The sequence below is a fragment of the Xenopus tropicalis genome, chromosome 2 (genome assembly GCF_000004195.4).
Source record: "Xenopus tropicalis strain Nigerian chromosome 2, UCB_Xtro_10.0, whole genome shotgun sequence".
Lineage (NCBI taxonomy): Eukaryota > Metazoa > Chordata > Amphibia > Anura > Pipidae > Xenopus > Xenopus tropicalis.
In genome coordinates this window covers 52,548,093-52,562,233 of record NC_030678.2, presented here as the reverse complement: position 1 = coordinate 52,562,233, position 14,141 = coordinate 52,548,093, and the positions used below count along the sequence as shown (strand labels likewise).

Here is a 14,141-nt window from a genome sequence, read left to right as displayed (position 1 = left end):
TATTCCATTAGGTTTAAAGTTTCAAATTATAACACCCAAAACTCTTCTTTAGGTTGTTAAAGTATGATAAAAAATGAACTGAATGTGCTGAAATCTCTGCAACATTGCTATAGGTATAATCCTTAATCAATGTTTATAAGTTAAAATATATACTATATATATAAACAAAGATTAGAAGACTGCTTATTAATTGGTTCAGAAACTAATTGCAAGCAGACCGAGGCCTTCAACAATATCTACACTTGCCACAAAACACAAATGCTAAATCCATACATGTGAAGGACGCCCATACTGTTCCGGTGCAATGAACACAGTATTTATTGCATTGCCTTTACAGAAACAGACAGAATATTTCAGGGTTCATGTCCCTGATATGTTGCGCTTGTTTCTGTAAATGAAGCCTGCATATGAACAGATCACAAATGCAGCAAATTAATTGTGTAACTGTATCATTTTGAAAGATCATATTATACTGAGACTCCATTAGACCCTATTATTCAAAGGGGATCTAAAAGCTTCACAAACCCACCAAACAGCACCTCTATAGCACAAGACCAGTGATCCCCAACCAGTGGCTCGGGGGCAACATGTTGCTCCCCAGCCCCTTGGATGTTGCTCTCAGTGCCCCCAAACCAGGGAGTTATTTTTGAATTCCTGACTTGGGGGCAAGATTTGGTTGAATAAAACCAAGATTTACTACCAAATAAAGCCCCCTGTAAGCTGTTAGTGTGCATAGAGGCTGCCTAATAGCCAATCACAGCCCTTATGTAGCCGGCGGCGGGATGGCACACGCGGCGGGGGATTTGCGCGAAATTGCGCCGCCGCGTCTGCCATCCCGCCAGCGACTTACATGTTCGCCGGTGGGATGGCAGGGGTAGGCAACTCGGGGAGATTAGTCGCCCGCGAACAGGGAGTTTTGTCGCGGGCGACTAATCTCCCCCGTGTGCCAGAGCCCTAAGGGTAAAGACACACAGAGCTACTAGTAGCATCTACTTGTCATGGCTACTAAAATAGGTAATGCTTATCTTTTACTAATAATTGTCTCTACGTGTGTTTTAGCAGAGGCAATTCTCAATATTTTCTATGGCAGGGTATTTTCTGGTGTTTAGTAGCCGTAACAAGTAGCTGCTACTAAGTAGCTCCACGTGTCTTCACCCTAAAGAATCCACATTCAGTAACAGAAACAAAGAACATAAAGACAGATACATAGACCTGGTGGGATTCTCACTGAAGTATTCATTTGCATTCACTGGCAGTCACTGGCTCTGGAGAGCTGAGTAAACATCTTATCAAGCAATATTGCCTTTAGAATCCAAGCCTGATTTTAATGGACTAGAGGTGATTTTAACCCTTGATAATGTGTTTAGCAACAACTGAATATAGTGTCATTAAGCAACAGTGTTTAGATCACCTAAAAATGTACTTCTGGAGACTAAAGTGACTTTTCAGCTGAGTGTTTTTTATACACTGTGACTTTAAATCATTAAACATTTTATTCTGACACTGTTCAGTCTAGAATGTAAAATCCTATCTAACTCTAACCCTAGGTTACTGTAAAGAAAACCGTTGATAAATGCCAAACTGAAGAGTGGAGAAAGAAAGGTTTGGGGGTATGTTTATGGGCAAGTGCAAGAGGGAACTTCCAAAGTTACAAAGGGATAAAAGTGAGAGTTCACCCTTTTCAAATACAACCCTAAAAATCCAATAATAGTAAAAAACGAATGTGAAAATGTGTGGGGCCAGCATCTCAAAACATAGGCTGAATAGATTGAAAGAGTTTGTCTTTCATTGAACAACAGCTTGAGTGTTGCGCAGCCTGTGAATATTATGGAGATGCTATTAGTATTTGTTTAATAATAATTGCATGGTACCAGGTTCCTACTGTATGTAAGGTTTTAAATCATACTAAAAGTCAAAAGTGAGCTTTCCCTTTAACTATGACCATGTACTTAGTTTTTACATTGGCTATATAGTCAGATTACCATTTGTTATTATTCTACAATTCTCTGCCTCTCTTATTGCTTCTTATTTTAGCAATGCAGATTTAGGTAGATACTAACAGTTTTATCGCCTTATATGAACAGTTTAGTGACTCATCTAACACAGAAAATTTGCAGACTAATGGTATATGGTTTGTTGGTGAGAAAGGTGAGAAGGCCTAACTGCATTTACTGAGTGGTACAGTCCTATGTGCTTCACTGCATAACAATGCTGGTGTTAAATGAGTTCATTCTTCTCCACAGGTCAGAACCACAGGGATGGAGACCAATGCAACTATAAAAAAATCAGCTATTTTCTGTGTTCATTGTTGATCTCTGCTCCTGTGGCTTTCAGCCCTGTAGAGAAGAACGAGATTACTTCACACAATGGTTGCCATGCAGAGGATGACAAAAGATTTCACCTCACACCAATGACATTAACATCCAATTGTAGGTTTGAGTCCTAACTATTCACACATCTCACCATTTGTAACCTGCAACATCATCTCACCAGCTCTGCACCTTCAATTGCTTTTGATGTAAAAACTGCAGCTGACTGCACCAATTTCTGCTCAAATTCTACTTCATTGTTAGCAGCTTTGAGTCTTTTTTTTTTCCCAAGGAAATGCTTTAAGTTTGTTTCTGTTGTCTCTAAATTGCTCCCAGTAGTGAAAAGGTAATTAATTACAGTTTATGTTAAATGATGACACGGTTTGTGTTTAACAGCTGATGTCACACTGTGCTTATTAGTTGCATAATGCTGACATTCACAAAATGACTTTTTTTTTTAAGATGCAGTATAGATACTTAGTTTAACAACTAAAGATTTGGCTAAGATATGTTATTTTCAAGCATGGCTAATCCTATTGCAAATGTGGAAAGCTATTTGGATGAACTTTATATAACCTCAATAAACTCATGTAAATATACAATCATTTATGTTAAAAAAATAAAAAAAAACTATATATATGCCAATTTTTTCAGATTAGAACCCCTTTCAAATGGCTCAACCATCCACAAGACATTACTAGCCAAATACAGAGGCCCTCCTTTACTAAACAAAAGAACAATTGCTTAACTCTTATGTTAGTGTTGATAAGGAAAACTACAATGTAATAGGTTTCCTTTATGACTGCAACAGCTGTATGCAAAGTACAAAATAACCACTTTTTAACCAAAAAGCTTTTTCCCACAATTCCAGCTTCATTGAGGCCACATAGGAGAGTTGCATCACGTGTCAAAAAAGATGAACATTTTGATGCAAACTGGGTGCAATATGTGGCTAAATTGTATATACTGAGGATGTCATCACTTCTGCCGCTAGCATGTGATAAAAGTCTGTTGTGCATATTGAAAAAGCACGCTAAGGGAACCCTGGAATAGCCACCAAGGTTGTAGCAGGTTAGGTACCTTACCCTGTTTTCTGTTTTTTGCTTTTGCACAGTTTTACAAGCATGCCTTAAAGTTAGTAAATGAAGTGCTGTGATTGGTTAATGATTCAGCCACATGTAAGTTATGCCTTATGACTTCATATCTGCCCTCATTTTGAAAAAGAGCCTTTACATAGTTATTCTCATTTGCTGACTCCTTCCATGTTCTGTACATACATTGTGCTATAACTGTTGAATGTCTGACTTAGTGGGTAGATCACTAACTTCTTTTCAGCATTAGGATACACTCCTGATCCCTGATCCATCAAAACATTAACTGTAAGTTTTAAAGATAACAGTGCATCACATGAGTTCAGCCTGAATGTATTAATAGCTCCATATAAAAAAAATGATATATGCATAATGTGCTGCGACTAGCAATAATGCAAATGATAAGCCTTCAGAAAGCATTATCCACTTACTGGAGTTCATTTTGGTTTTTTTTTAATAATAAATTTCTGTTGCCAAATGATACTTCTCTCTTTTCCCAGATTTTGTATTTCTACATGCACACCCTTATACATATACAGTATGTATAAATGTATACACAAATATATACATACATAAAGATATATACATTGTGCAATGCATAAAATGCCATCATCATGGCAAATAACATTATGTGTCGAAGCCTGGAATATATATATACGTCACTGTATTTTATAAACACTCTTTTCTGTGTTTTGCATCAGTCCAGTGGATAAGGATATCGTACATAAACATATAACAAGGATATTAGTATTATTAGGTACTATGCAAGTGATATAGTACTTATACTTTTAAGCATGACTAAGTGCCTTTGCACGTATATGTACATTCCTTGCTGCAAAATATACCCAGAAATAGCTTTAGTCTCTTAAAATGTACAATCAGTATGTCCCTTTTCCTGATTTGACCTATTTATTCCTATAAGGAAATTTTCAAAATAATACCTTTAAAGAGTATAAATACTATAAACATGGACACAGCTACACAGATAGCTGATAATTTTTTCGGCTAAAAAAATATGTGTGCGCAAGAGAATGTGTTTAACTATATTTGTGTGCATGCAATATATATTCATGCATCATTCTTAATTGATACAATGCCTTATACATCGAATGTCAATCGGAGTAGTTATTTTTAGAAACAATATTACTAGCAGGACATCTCTAAACCTGTAAGAATTAGAGATCTGTGGAAGTTTATGCTATAACATACAACCCTTCCAAGTAATATAATTGGAATGAGTCAAAGTCATTTTTCATCAGATAGGGATCATGACGCCTTATGATAACAGGGTATTACACACATATTCTCCACCTGCTAGACAATCACTGTCAGAACAGATAACATGCATGCACTTATTTTACATAGGACAGGCGTATATGTGCAACCCTATATTTTAATTTTGTTTACAGTTCCACTTTATTTAGTCCTGGTTTTACTTTATGAATTGTTGCTGTGTCCATTATAGGCTACTTAGACTTATGTGCCACTATCGTTCTTCATGCATTCTTGTATGAAAACTCGCCCTGTCTTATATATTTAAGACCGGTTGTTGATATTGTGGCAGGCCTAGCTGCAGACCAACCAGCTTTAAGCATTTAGATAGGTGGTACTGAATATACTAAATACACACGCCAAAGCACATATGAGTTCGGGATTGCCATTGTGTCACGTTTCTGCACAGACACACTGCAATGGCAGTGAAGCAGCTTTCTGTCTTAGAAATCCTTCTTGCTTTAAAAATAATATCAGCATTTAAATATACAAATACCATAAAAATATATGTTATTCGATAAAACTCAGAAGGCCTTTTTTTTTAATAGCAATTTAACCCCTAGGGGAAATATATATGCATCTCCTGGGCATTGCACCATTGCATTACCATTCGATTAAGACCTAAAGTATCGGTATCCAAAGGAACAAACATTAAAGCATGAAATGTCATTTCCTGGGTTTTACATAGGTTTCTAAAGTGCAAAAAAATAGTTTTTCTCATGAGGTCTCAAGCTTATGCATTTTAGTACTGACCTGCATGAGTTTTTGACAGTGACCTCAAATTACATCTAACGTGCTCGTCTTTGGGAAACAATGTAACCGCAGTAATGCTGCCAATAGATATTCTGTGAGTTATAGTCAAGTTAGGAATGCAGTAAGACATCACTTACACAGATATTGCTTCCCATGCAGAACTAGCACACCTAGAAATAAGACCTAGCGTATTATTGCGTTACACAGACTCTGAAACTGTCCCAGACACATTTGTGGTGAAAAAGTCACTTAAACATCAGTTAGCATTTTGGTTATATTAACATAATTTGTGTTTCCTAATGTGCAATTTGCAGTTTTTAAGTTCTTCTCTCTAAAATCTTCATTGCTATGATTTACCCCTTCTTGAATTTCCATGTAGTCCGATTTACTTAGAGTGGAGGCACTTCTGCTCTTTTGAAGGTCAGGGGATGAAGGGATCTTTGGACAGCTGGTTACTTGCAGATATTGTGCTTGCTCCTCCCCCTCTGTCTCTCTATGATAGAAGTAATTGAAGTTGGACACTATGACAGGGACAGGTAAGGCAATGGTTAATACGCCTGCAATTGCACACAGAGAGCCTACTATTTTGCCACCTATTGTTGTAGGGACCATGTCTCCATAGCCTACTGTTGTCATGGAAACTACAGCCCACCAGAAGGCATCTGGGATGCTGGGAAACTGAGAATCTCTCTCATCAGCTTCAGCAAAATACACTGCACTAGAAAAGAGAATAACACCAATAAAGAGAAAAAATATTAGAAGTCCCAATTCCCTCATGCTGGCTTTCAGAGTCTGCCCCAAGATTTGTAGACCCTTTGAATGTCTAGAGAGTTTAAAGATCCTAAATACTCTAACCAGTCTGATAACTCTAAGAATTGCTAAAGACATTGCTTGTTGGCCCTGTTGCCCATCTTCCGTTTTTTCTGCCAACTCTGTGCCTAGTGTAATAAAGTAAGGGATGATTGCAACTATATCAATGATGTTCATGATATTGGTAAAAAAGCCAGCTTTACTAGGGCAGGCAAAGAAACGAACCAGAAACTCAAATGAAAACCAGATGATGCACAGAGTCTCCACAATAAAGAAAGGATCTGTAAAAGTATTTGACTTTTGATATCGAACTGTGCTATTGGAGTACGGGTAGTAATTGACTCCACTTCCATGCATGTCTTCATTTTCATCTCTAAAAACTGGTAAAGTTTCAAGGCAAAAGCTGACAATTGATATTAATATAACCATAACTGATATGATAGCTATAATCCTGGCGGGTCCTGAGCTCTCAGGGTACTCAAACAATAGCCACACTTGTTTTTGATATTCATTGTCTGGTAAAGGGCGTTCTTCCTCTTTAATAAATCCTTCATCTTCCCGGAAGATTTCCATGGCTTCTTCACCAAGTTCATAGAACCGTATTTCTTCTGAAAATATATCCAAGGGCACATTTACTGGTCTCCTTAATCTGCCACCAGACTGGTAATAGTATAAGATAGCATCAAAACTTGGCCTGTTTCTGTCAAAGAAATATTCATTCCTCAAGGGATCAAAGTATCTCATCCTTTTTTTAGGATCCCCTAGTAAAGTTTCAGGGAACTGAGACAAGGTTTTCAGCTGAGTCTCAAACCGCAGTCCTGAAATATTAATAACCACTCTTTCGCAACACTCATGGTCTGGTTCAGGGTCATAACTGTCCTGCGGGTGACCTGGCAAAGCCGATGTTTCATCTGTCGGATCTCCAGTTGCAACGGTCATAGCTAGGGGCCAGATAAAAGCTTTGCTTGGTATTTTTGGCTGACTGTTGGCAGTGGATTGCACTCAAGCACTCTGGAAATATGTGCAGTCAAGATCGTAAAAGGTTTCTGGAAGAGATGAGAAGTATACAGCTTCTCACCTAAAAAAGAAAAGAAAATTATTATTTTGTAGGGGGTATGTTTTAAAGGTGTTCTGTGGGCTATAATATTTATATAACAATTTAATACTTTATATGACATGGTCTTGAATGAATAACTGCACAAGGAAATCCCTAACATATATTTCATAAATTCAACAGATAGATGGATGGATTGATGATAGACTGACAAGTTGTTAGATAAAAAGAAAACAAAAGCTATAGCTAAATAGCAGATGATAGATAGATAGATAGATATATGATAGATAGATAGATAGATAGATAGATAGATAGATGATAGATAGATAGATAGATAGATAGATAGATAGACAGACAGACAGATAGACAGACAGACAGATAGACAGACAGACAGAGCAGTAAAGAAATAGATACTGCACATGTGTATGTATGTGCTTATGTTACTATTATTAGTCATGTTTAAGATCATACTTTTACAGTATTTGTTCCCTCATCCTGATATCAGTTTTCTTATCTACTTCCAATTGCATTCAGTCTCTCAAGGGATACAAGTATCAGCATTCCAACAATCCAAGGACAAAGGAACAATTAAATGAAAGCTTACTTAGTGAATACAGTGCCTGTCTGAAATGAAATGTCTAGAAGGCATTATCATCCAAAGAGAAGATTTTAGGTTAATATTTGTGGTTATTCACTCTAGGAATAATGTCTATGCCAGAGAAAAAGAAAACGTTCTCTGGGTTTTGTAAATTGTTAATATATTAATTGCACTACTAATACATTACACTACCAATCTCCATATTAAGTATGAGCATAAGCCAGTGACAATGTTATACAGGTTTAGGATCCATTATCAGGAAAACCTGTATCCAGAAAGCTCCAAATTACGGGAAGGCCATCTCCTATAGACTCCATTGTAATCAAATAATTCAGATTTTTAAAAACGAGTTCCTTTCTCCTTTCTATAATTTATCCCCATTAGAGGCGAAACAATCCTTTTGTGTTTAATTATGATTTTTTAAGGTATGGGGGTCCAAATTACGTAAAGACCCCTTATCCAGAAAACCCCAGGTCCCAAGCATAATAATAATGGGATAATGGGATAATGGATAATGGGTCCCATACCTGTGATACTATTATCCCTATCATGCTAATCTTATCATCTATACTTCATAAAATAAGAGACAGGGCAGTGTTAACTAACAGATATAACACATCATTATGCTGTACTGTGGTTGTAACAAGTCTCCTAGTGATTAATCACAGCAACAAATGCCAAATCTTTGTGCCCAAATAAAATTGATCAAGGTCCCTAAAAAGCAGCTGCGCCTACGGACACAAGAAATGCTGCAGAATAGCAGAAGGGAATTCATGCAAAAAACAAAGATGCAATAACAATTGAATACAAATGAATTACCTTCGGAAGCAAACCTCGAGGTTTCTTAGTAACAAGACAAAGCTGCTCCAGTGCTCCGGGAAATGCAAGACACAAAAACAGGGTATATTTCATCCTATAAATTGTTTGTCCTAAACATAAAAAAAATAAAAGGCAATTTTTCTAAAATGAGAGGTGTCCTTGGGATGACACAACCATGCTACTGGAAGGGCAGGATTGGGCTCACAGGCTTACTTGTAAACAGATATGCTTCTGTTTAAAGCATATAATATGCTAGATGGTAGATGCTAAGCTCAGCAAAAAAAAAAAAAAAAAAAAAGACTGCTTTGGTGTCCTCAGGAGGTGTGACGTTGCCTGGTAAGAAAGAGAAAAAACAGGAGCTAGGTAAGGCTGGTACATCATGAAACATCTGCAGAGACCCAATTTCCAGATGCAGCAGTCACAGCCTCCCCCAGCCTCCCCCATTGCCAGCCTGTTTTATGATGCCTCACTATTCTGCACTGCAACAAAGCAAGAGGCAGCATTCAGAGCACATCCCACATAACAGGGAAAGCTACTGAGATAAAACAGAGGGTTAGGGCATTGTAGAAGGAAAGCTATACAGTGTTTGATGCCTAAAGGTTTAAAAGGTGGGGCAATGCCAGCCCAATAAGAAAGGAAAATATAAATGTAGACACCATGCAGACAGAATATCATGTAAAAGAGCTTGCTATAATTGTAATTGCAAATACTAGTTTTATAAAAGACACACACACACACATACACAAATATATATATATATATATATATATATTTGTATATATATATATTTACTTTGTATAATATTTTGAAATAGACAGTAAAAGACATCCTGTGGCTGTGCTGCACTGACACAATATTTAATTTAAGCTCAGGTTATAGATGGACAGCTTTCTCTTGCGTGAAGGGGAAAGTCCTCTTTAGGTTCTTTCTGGCGTTAAAAAGGTTAAAACTCAAATTCCCATAGACAACAGTTAAATCAGAGATGCTCTCAAGTTTCCATGGTGTAATGCTAAGCCAGTGTCATATAGCAAGCCCAACACCCATTCTGTTGTTTGGGGATGAGGTTTATCTCCACCCTATTTGCATGAAACAGGCTTGTGCCTCCTGCCCACCAGGTCACAGGAGACAAATGAAATGTGTATTCAAGTGTATTCTGCATGACAAATGACCTGCCCGATTATCAAGGCTTGAATCAATTGGATACCTTTACTGACAGCAGAATGCAAGCCGACATATGATCCATTATAAAAGAATCTTAGCAAATCTAATATTCCATCTACTGCATTATTCACCCTTGGCGAAACAAGTGCCAACAGGAACAGCATCACGACTACAGCAGAGACATTTTAACCATAGAAACCTCCCGTGCAGTAAACACTATTGTGTGTGTGTTTTTTTCCCCTTCATACAGCTGAGGTCATGGAACTGACGTTAGAATAGGGAAATCCCAAATTCACCCTCTTCCATTTAGCATGTAGCTACAGGGATTCCTGGGAAAGCCTGCTAAGCATTGATCTGCAATACAGTTCACAACAGGCTTAATCTTAAATGTGCCGCGCACACACATATTCAGGCTCGCAGGTGTTAAACCCAATCCCTGTCTGTACAACACCTACATAAACAGCCCTGATTTCAGCAGGGATTATACAATAAAAAATGGGTCAGGTAGGGGCTTCTTGTCTGCTGTTTTTAATATCTACGATTTAATTTCTGAATTGATCCTTTATTTCATTATTGTGCAATAAAAGAATGCTTTTCCTACTTATATGTTTGTTCCCAGTGGAAATTCTCCTTAAATAATGTGAATGCTGGAAACCCATTTCTCCTCCACTTACCTCCCTTTCCATTACATCAGAATAGAAATAGAACATTCCTTGTGCAGCTCCTCTCACAGGAGGCTGAAATGTCTTTTTTGGAAGCATATTCTGCCCTCCCTACAAACTCCATTACATGAATCACATATCCAGACATGCAGAATTAGCATCATCAATAAAAATAGCAAGTAAAAACCAGAATCATCAATATTTAATATACCCCCTACTGAAATAAACCATTTCTATATGCCTAATATCAGCCAATGGGGAGGGCTGATATTAGGTTGAGTGTTAGATCTTTCAAAACTGTAGAACCAGCTAGATATGTAAGCTTGTTGTTTCATGACTTAAAAAAAAAAAAGGCTAGGGCTAAATCTTGAGCGTAGGATTTAGTTTAACCAAAATATATACTCACATTTTAAGTGTTCCTAAATAATTAAGCAGCATTGTGATGCTGTCCTCTGAATGAAGCATCTCTTGTGCAGCCCCTGTTCGTCTTTGTTCCTTCCCCTGCTGCTCTGTGCCCCGGGTTAAAGGCTCCATGCATCTCACATCTACAGTATAACAGCCGTGAAACCATAGCTTGTCTCCATCCATGCAAATAAACCTCATTTCATCTCAGCAGCATGCACAGTGTTGATGACAATGGGCCACACTGCAGGCAATTTGCATTCCACATTCCTCATGCTGTTATGTATCTATATTTTATAGGCTACGGCAGGTTAAAATACTGCATGCAATGAGTAAATTGCCATATCTGATTTACCCTTTTCATTCGGTATGTGAAGCATCCATTTTCCCAGTTTGTGGTAAACTCCACTTAATGGGGGAAAGGCGAAGCTTACAATTGGTTCTGCAGTAAGGCATGCAGTGCATACATAAAGACCTTACTGCACTGTGGCATCGCTTGTCTACCTGACAGCAGCCTGGCGACATCAAACATAGCTTTCACCTTCCCACCAGATAATGTTATGCAGTATATCCTGAATATACATGTACAGGTATAGGACCTGTTATGTAGAATGCTCGGGACCTGGGGTTATCCGGATAAGGGGTCTTTCCATAATTTAGATCTCCACACTTTAAATCTAGTAGAAAATCATATAAATGTTAAATAAACTTGATAGGATTGTTTTGCCTTTAATAAGGATTAATTATATCTTAGTTGGGATCAAGTACAAGGTACTGTTTTATTATTACAGAGAAAAAGGAAATCATTTTTAAAAATTAGAATTATTTGCTTATAATGGAGTCTATGGGAGATGGCCTTTCCGTAATTCTGAACTTTCTGGATAATGGGTTTCCAGATAAGGGGTCCTATACCTGTATTATGATTGAAGGAAGGAATCAGATCATGTTATGGTTTTAATATAAATACAATGCAGGTATGGGATGTATTATCCAGATTGCTTGGCACCTGAAGTTTTTCAAATAAGGGATCTCTCTGTAGTATACAAGCACCACACCTTATAACTGCTAAAAACATTTATACAGGTATGGGACCTGGGGTTTCTTATAAACAGGCCTCTTTCTGTAATTTGGATCTACATACCTTAAGACCTTAAAAAAAATCTAAACATTAAATAAACCCAATAGGATTGTTCTGCCTCCAATAAGGATCAATTGTATCTTAGTTGGGATCAAGTACAAGGTACTGTTTTATTATTACAGAGAAAAAGGGAATCATTTTTAACTGTGAATTATTTGATTTAAATTGAATCTATATATGCTAAATCTATATGCTAAATTAGCTAACATCAGTTACCAGGTATTAGATCTTATTTACAACCACAAGTGTGCCTTCGCTCAGATGGACACAAGGACATGCGTGTATTGACACTATTCATTGAAGGTACTTGCATCCAAAACACTCCTAACACTTCTCCTCTTGTTGCACTGAGAGCCTGTTTGTTCATTACAAAACCTTACACAAAAGTGCCTCTTGGCATTAAAAATGAACGTTTTTTAAAATAATTAAAATATAATGTAATGTTGCCCTGCACTGAGAACCAGTGTGTTAGATTCAGAAACACTACTATAGTTTATACTAACAAGCTGCTGTGAAGCAATGAAAGTGGTTATTCCGTCTAAAGAAAGGATAAATGGCAAAAGTTACATAGCAGATCTGCTAGATCACAATGGGTTTAGATTACGGAGTAAGAATTAAACCTATTTATTCTGAAGCTTAAATACTATTTGCACTTACTGTATTTCTGGATTTTATGGTACAGGTACGGGATCCCTTATCAGGAAACCCATTATCCAGAAAGCTCCGAATTACGGAAAGCCTGTCTCCCATAGACTCCATTTTAATCAAATAATTCAGAATTTTAAAATTGATTTCCTTTTTCTCTGTAGAAATAAAACAGTACCTTGTACTTGATCCCAACTAAGATATAAATAATCGTATTGAATGCAAAACAATCCTATTTGGTGTAATTAATGTTTTATTGATTTTTTAGTAGACTTAAGGTATGGAGTTCCAAATTGCAGAAAGACCCCTTATCCAGAATACCCTTGGTCCCAAGTATTCTGGATAACGGGTCCTATACCTGTATAACATATATTTATTTATCTATTCCATTTTATATTTATCTCACTTTGCACTTTCAGAATAGATATTACAAATTACTGTAATTATGTGATGCTTTTCTTACAGTAGCCTACATGTCTCTTGGGGCCCCTTCTGCAATTGGGCACTTGACTGGAGTATCCCCCTGTACCCCCGATGGTGGCCTTGCATTTACACCATTTTAAATAGATAGAAAGTTTCTTTGTCTATCCCTGGATCAACAGGCCTAATGCATCTGTTAATTCTGAGAAGGTTCTAGGTGACGGGCGTATATCTGTGATGCAATAACAAGTGTATCTAAAGGGTAGGTGTACTTGCACAGCATATTGGGTACAAATACTGATTATCAGTGCACTGTAGAAAGAGAGTGCGCCACTTGGTGCTCATTTGCTAAAGCATTTGCATCCCCCCACATGCTGTGTTTGCACTGAGTACTGGAAGCAAAATCTAGTGCAGAGAACAGCACCAGGATGCGCAGCTCAGCCATGTCCTCATCGACGGTCCTCTGTCCTGCTGCTATGAATGACAGGCAAGACCGGGCAGGTAGGGAGCACTCCAACGCGCCTCCATCTGCCCACCCCTCTTTAATGGAGCACTGCCTAACGCAGGCAGCATTCCATAGTCCAGAGGACCAGGACTCAGATGGCTTATTTGCACTTGTGTGGGGCATTGTAAATGAGCCCTATAGTCTTAGGGGTATATTTATCATGCTGTGTAAAAAGTGGAGTAAAACATTACCGGTGATGTTGCCCAGGAAAACCAATTAGCAATTAGATTTCAGCAGTTAGAAAATCAAAGTAAAGCATCTGATTGGCTGCTATGAGCAACATCACCGGTAATGTTTTACTCCACTTTTTACACAGCATGATAAATATACCCTTTAATGTCATGTCTGTATATTACAATAAAAATGTGTTTAAAATGTAAATTTAAATAGACATGTAATGTATTTAAAATCAGAGGTTTCCTTTTTAAGGGTACACCAAGGTTTCAAGAGCTCCATGTATTTTCTGCTTCCATTTATGTTTCCTCCCCTTGTAAATAATTCA

At 37.5% G+C, this 14,141-nt stretch overlaps 1 protein-coding gene across 1 annotated transcript; it reads right to left on the bottom strand.

The window, feature by feature from the left end:
• Positions 1-1,624: 1,624 nt before the first annotated feature.
• kcna2 (potassium channel, voltage gated shaker related subfamily A, member 2) lies at positions 1,625-9,441 on the bottom strand. The gene is made up of 2 exons (XM_031896784.1): positions 8,707-9,441; positions 1,625-7,313 (listed from the first exon to the last, which is right to left on the bottom strand). Exon 2 carries the CDS (start codon positions 7,172-7,174, stop codon positions 5,675-5,677), a length of 1,500 nt encoding a protein of 499 aa, XP_031752644.1. The 5' UTR covers positions 7,175-7,313; positions 8,707-9,441; the 3' UTR covers positions 1,625-5,674.
• Positions 9,442-14,141: the final 4,700 nt, after the last annotated feature.

What these genes read in the sequence shown, in the direction of transcription:
- kcna2 (XM_031896784.1), bottom strand. Translation starts at nt 7,174, where the DNA reads ATGACCGTTGCAACTGGAGATCCGACAGATGAAACATCGGCTTTGCCA.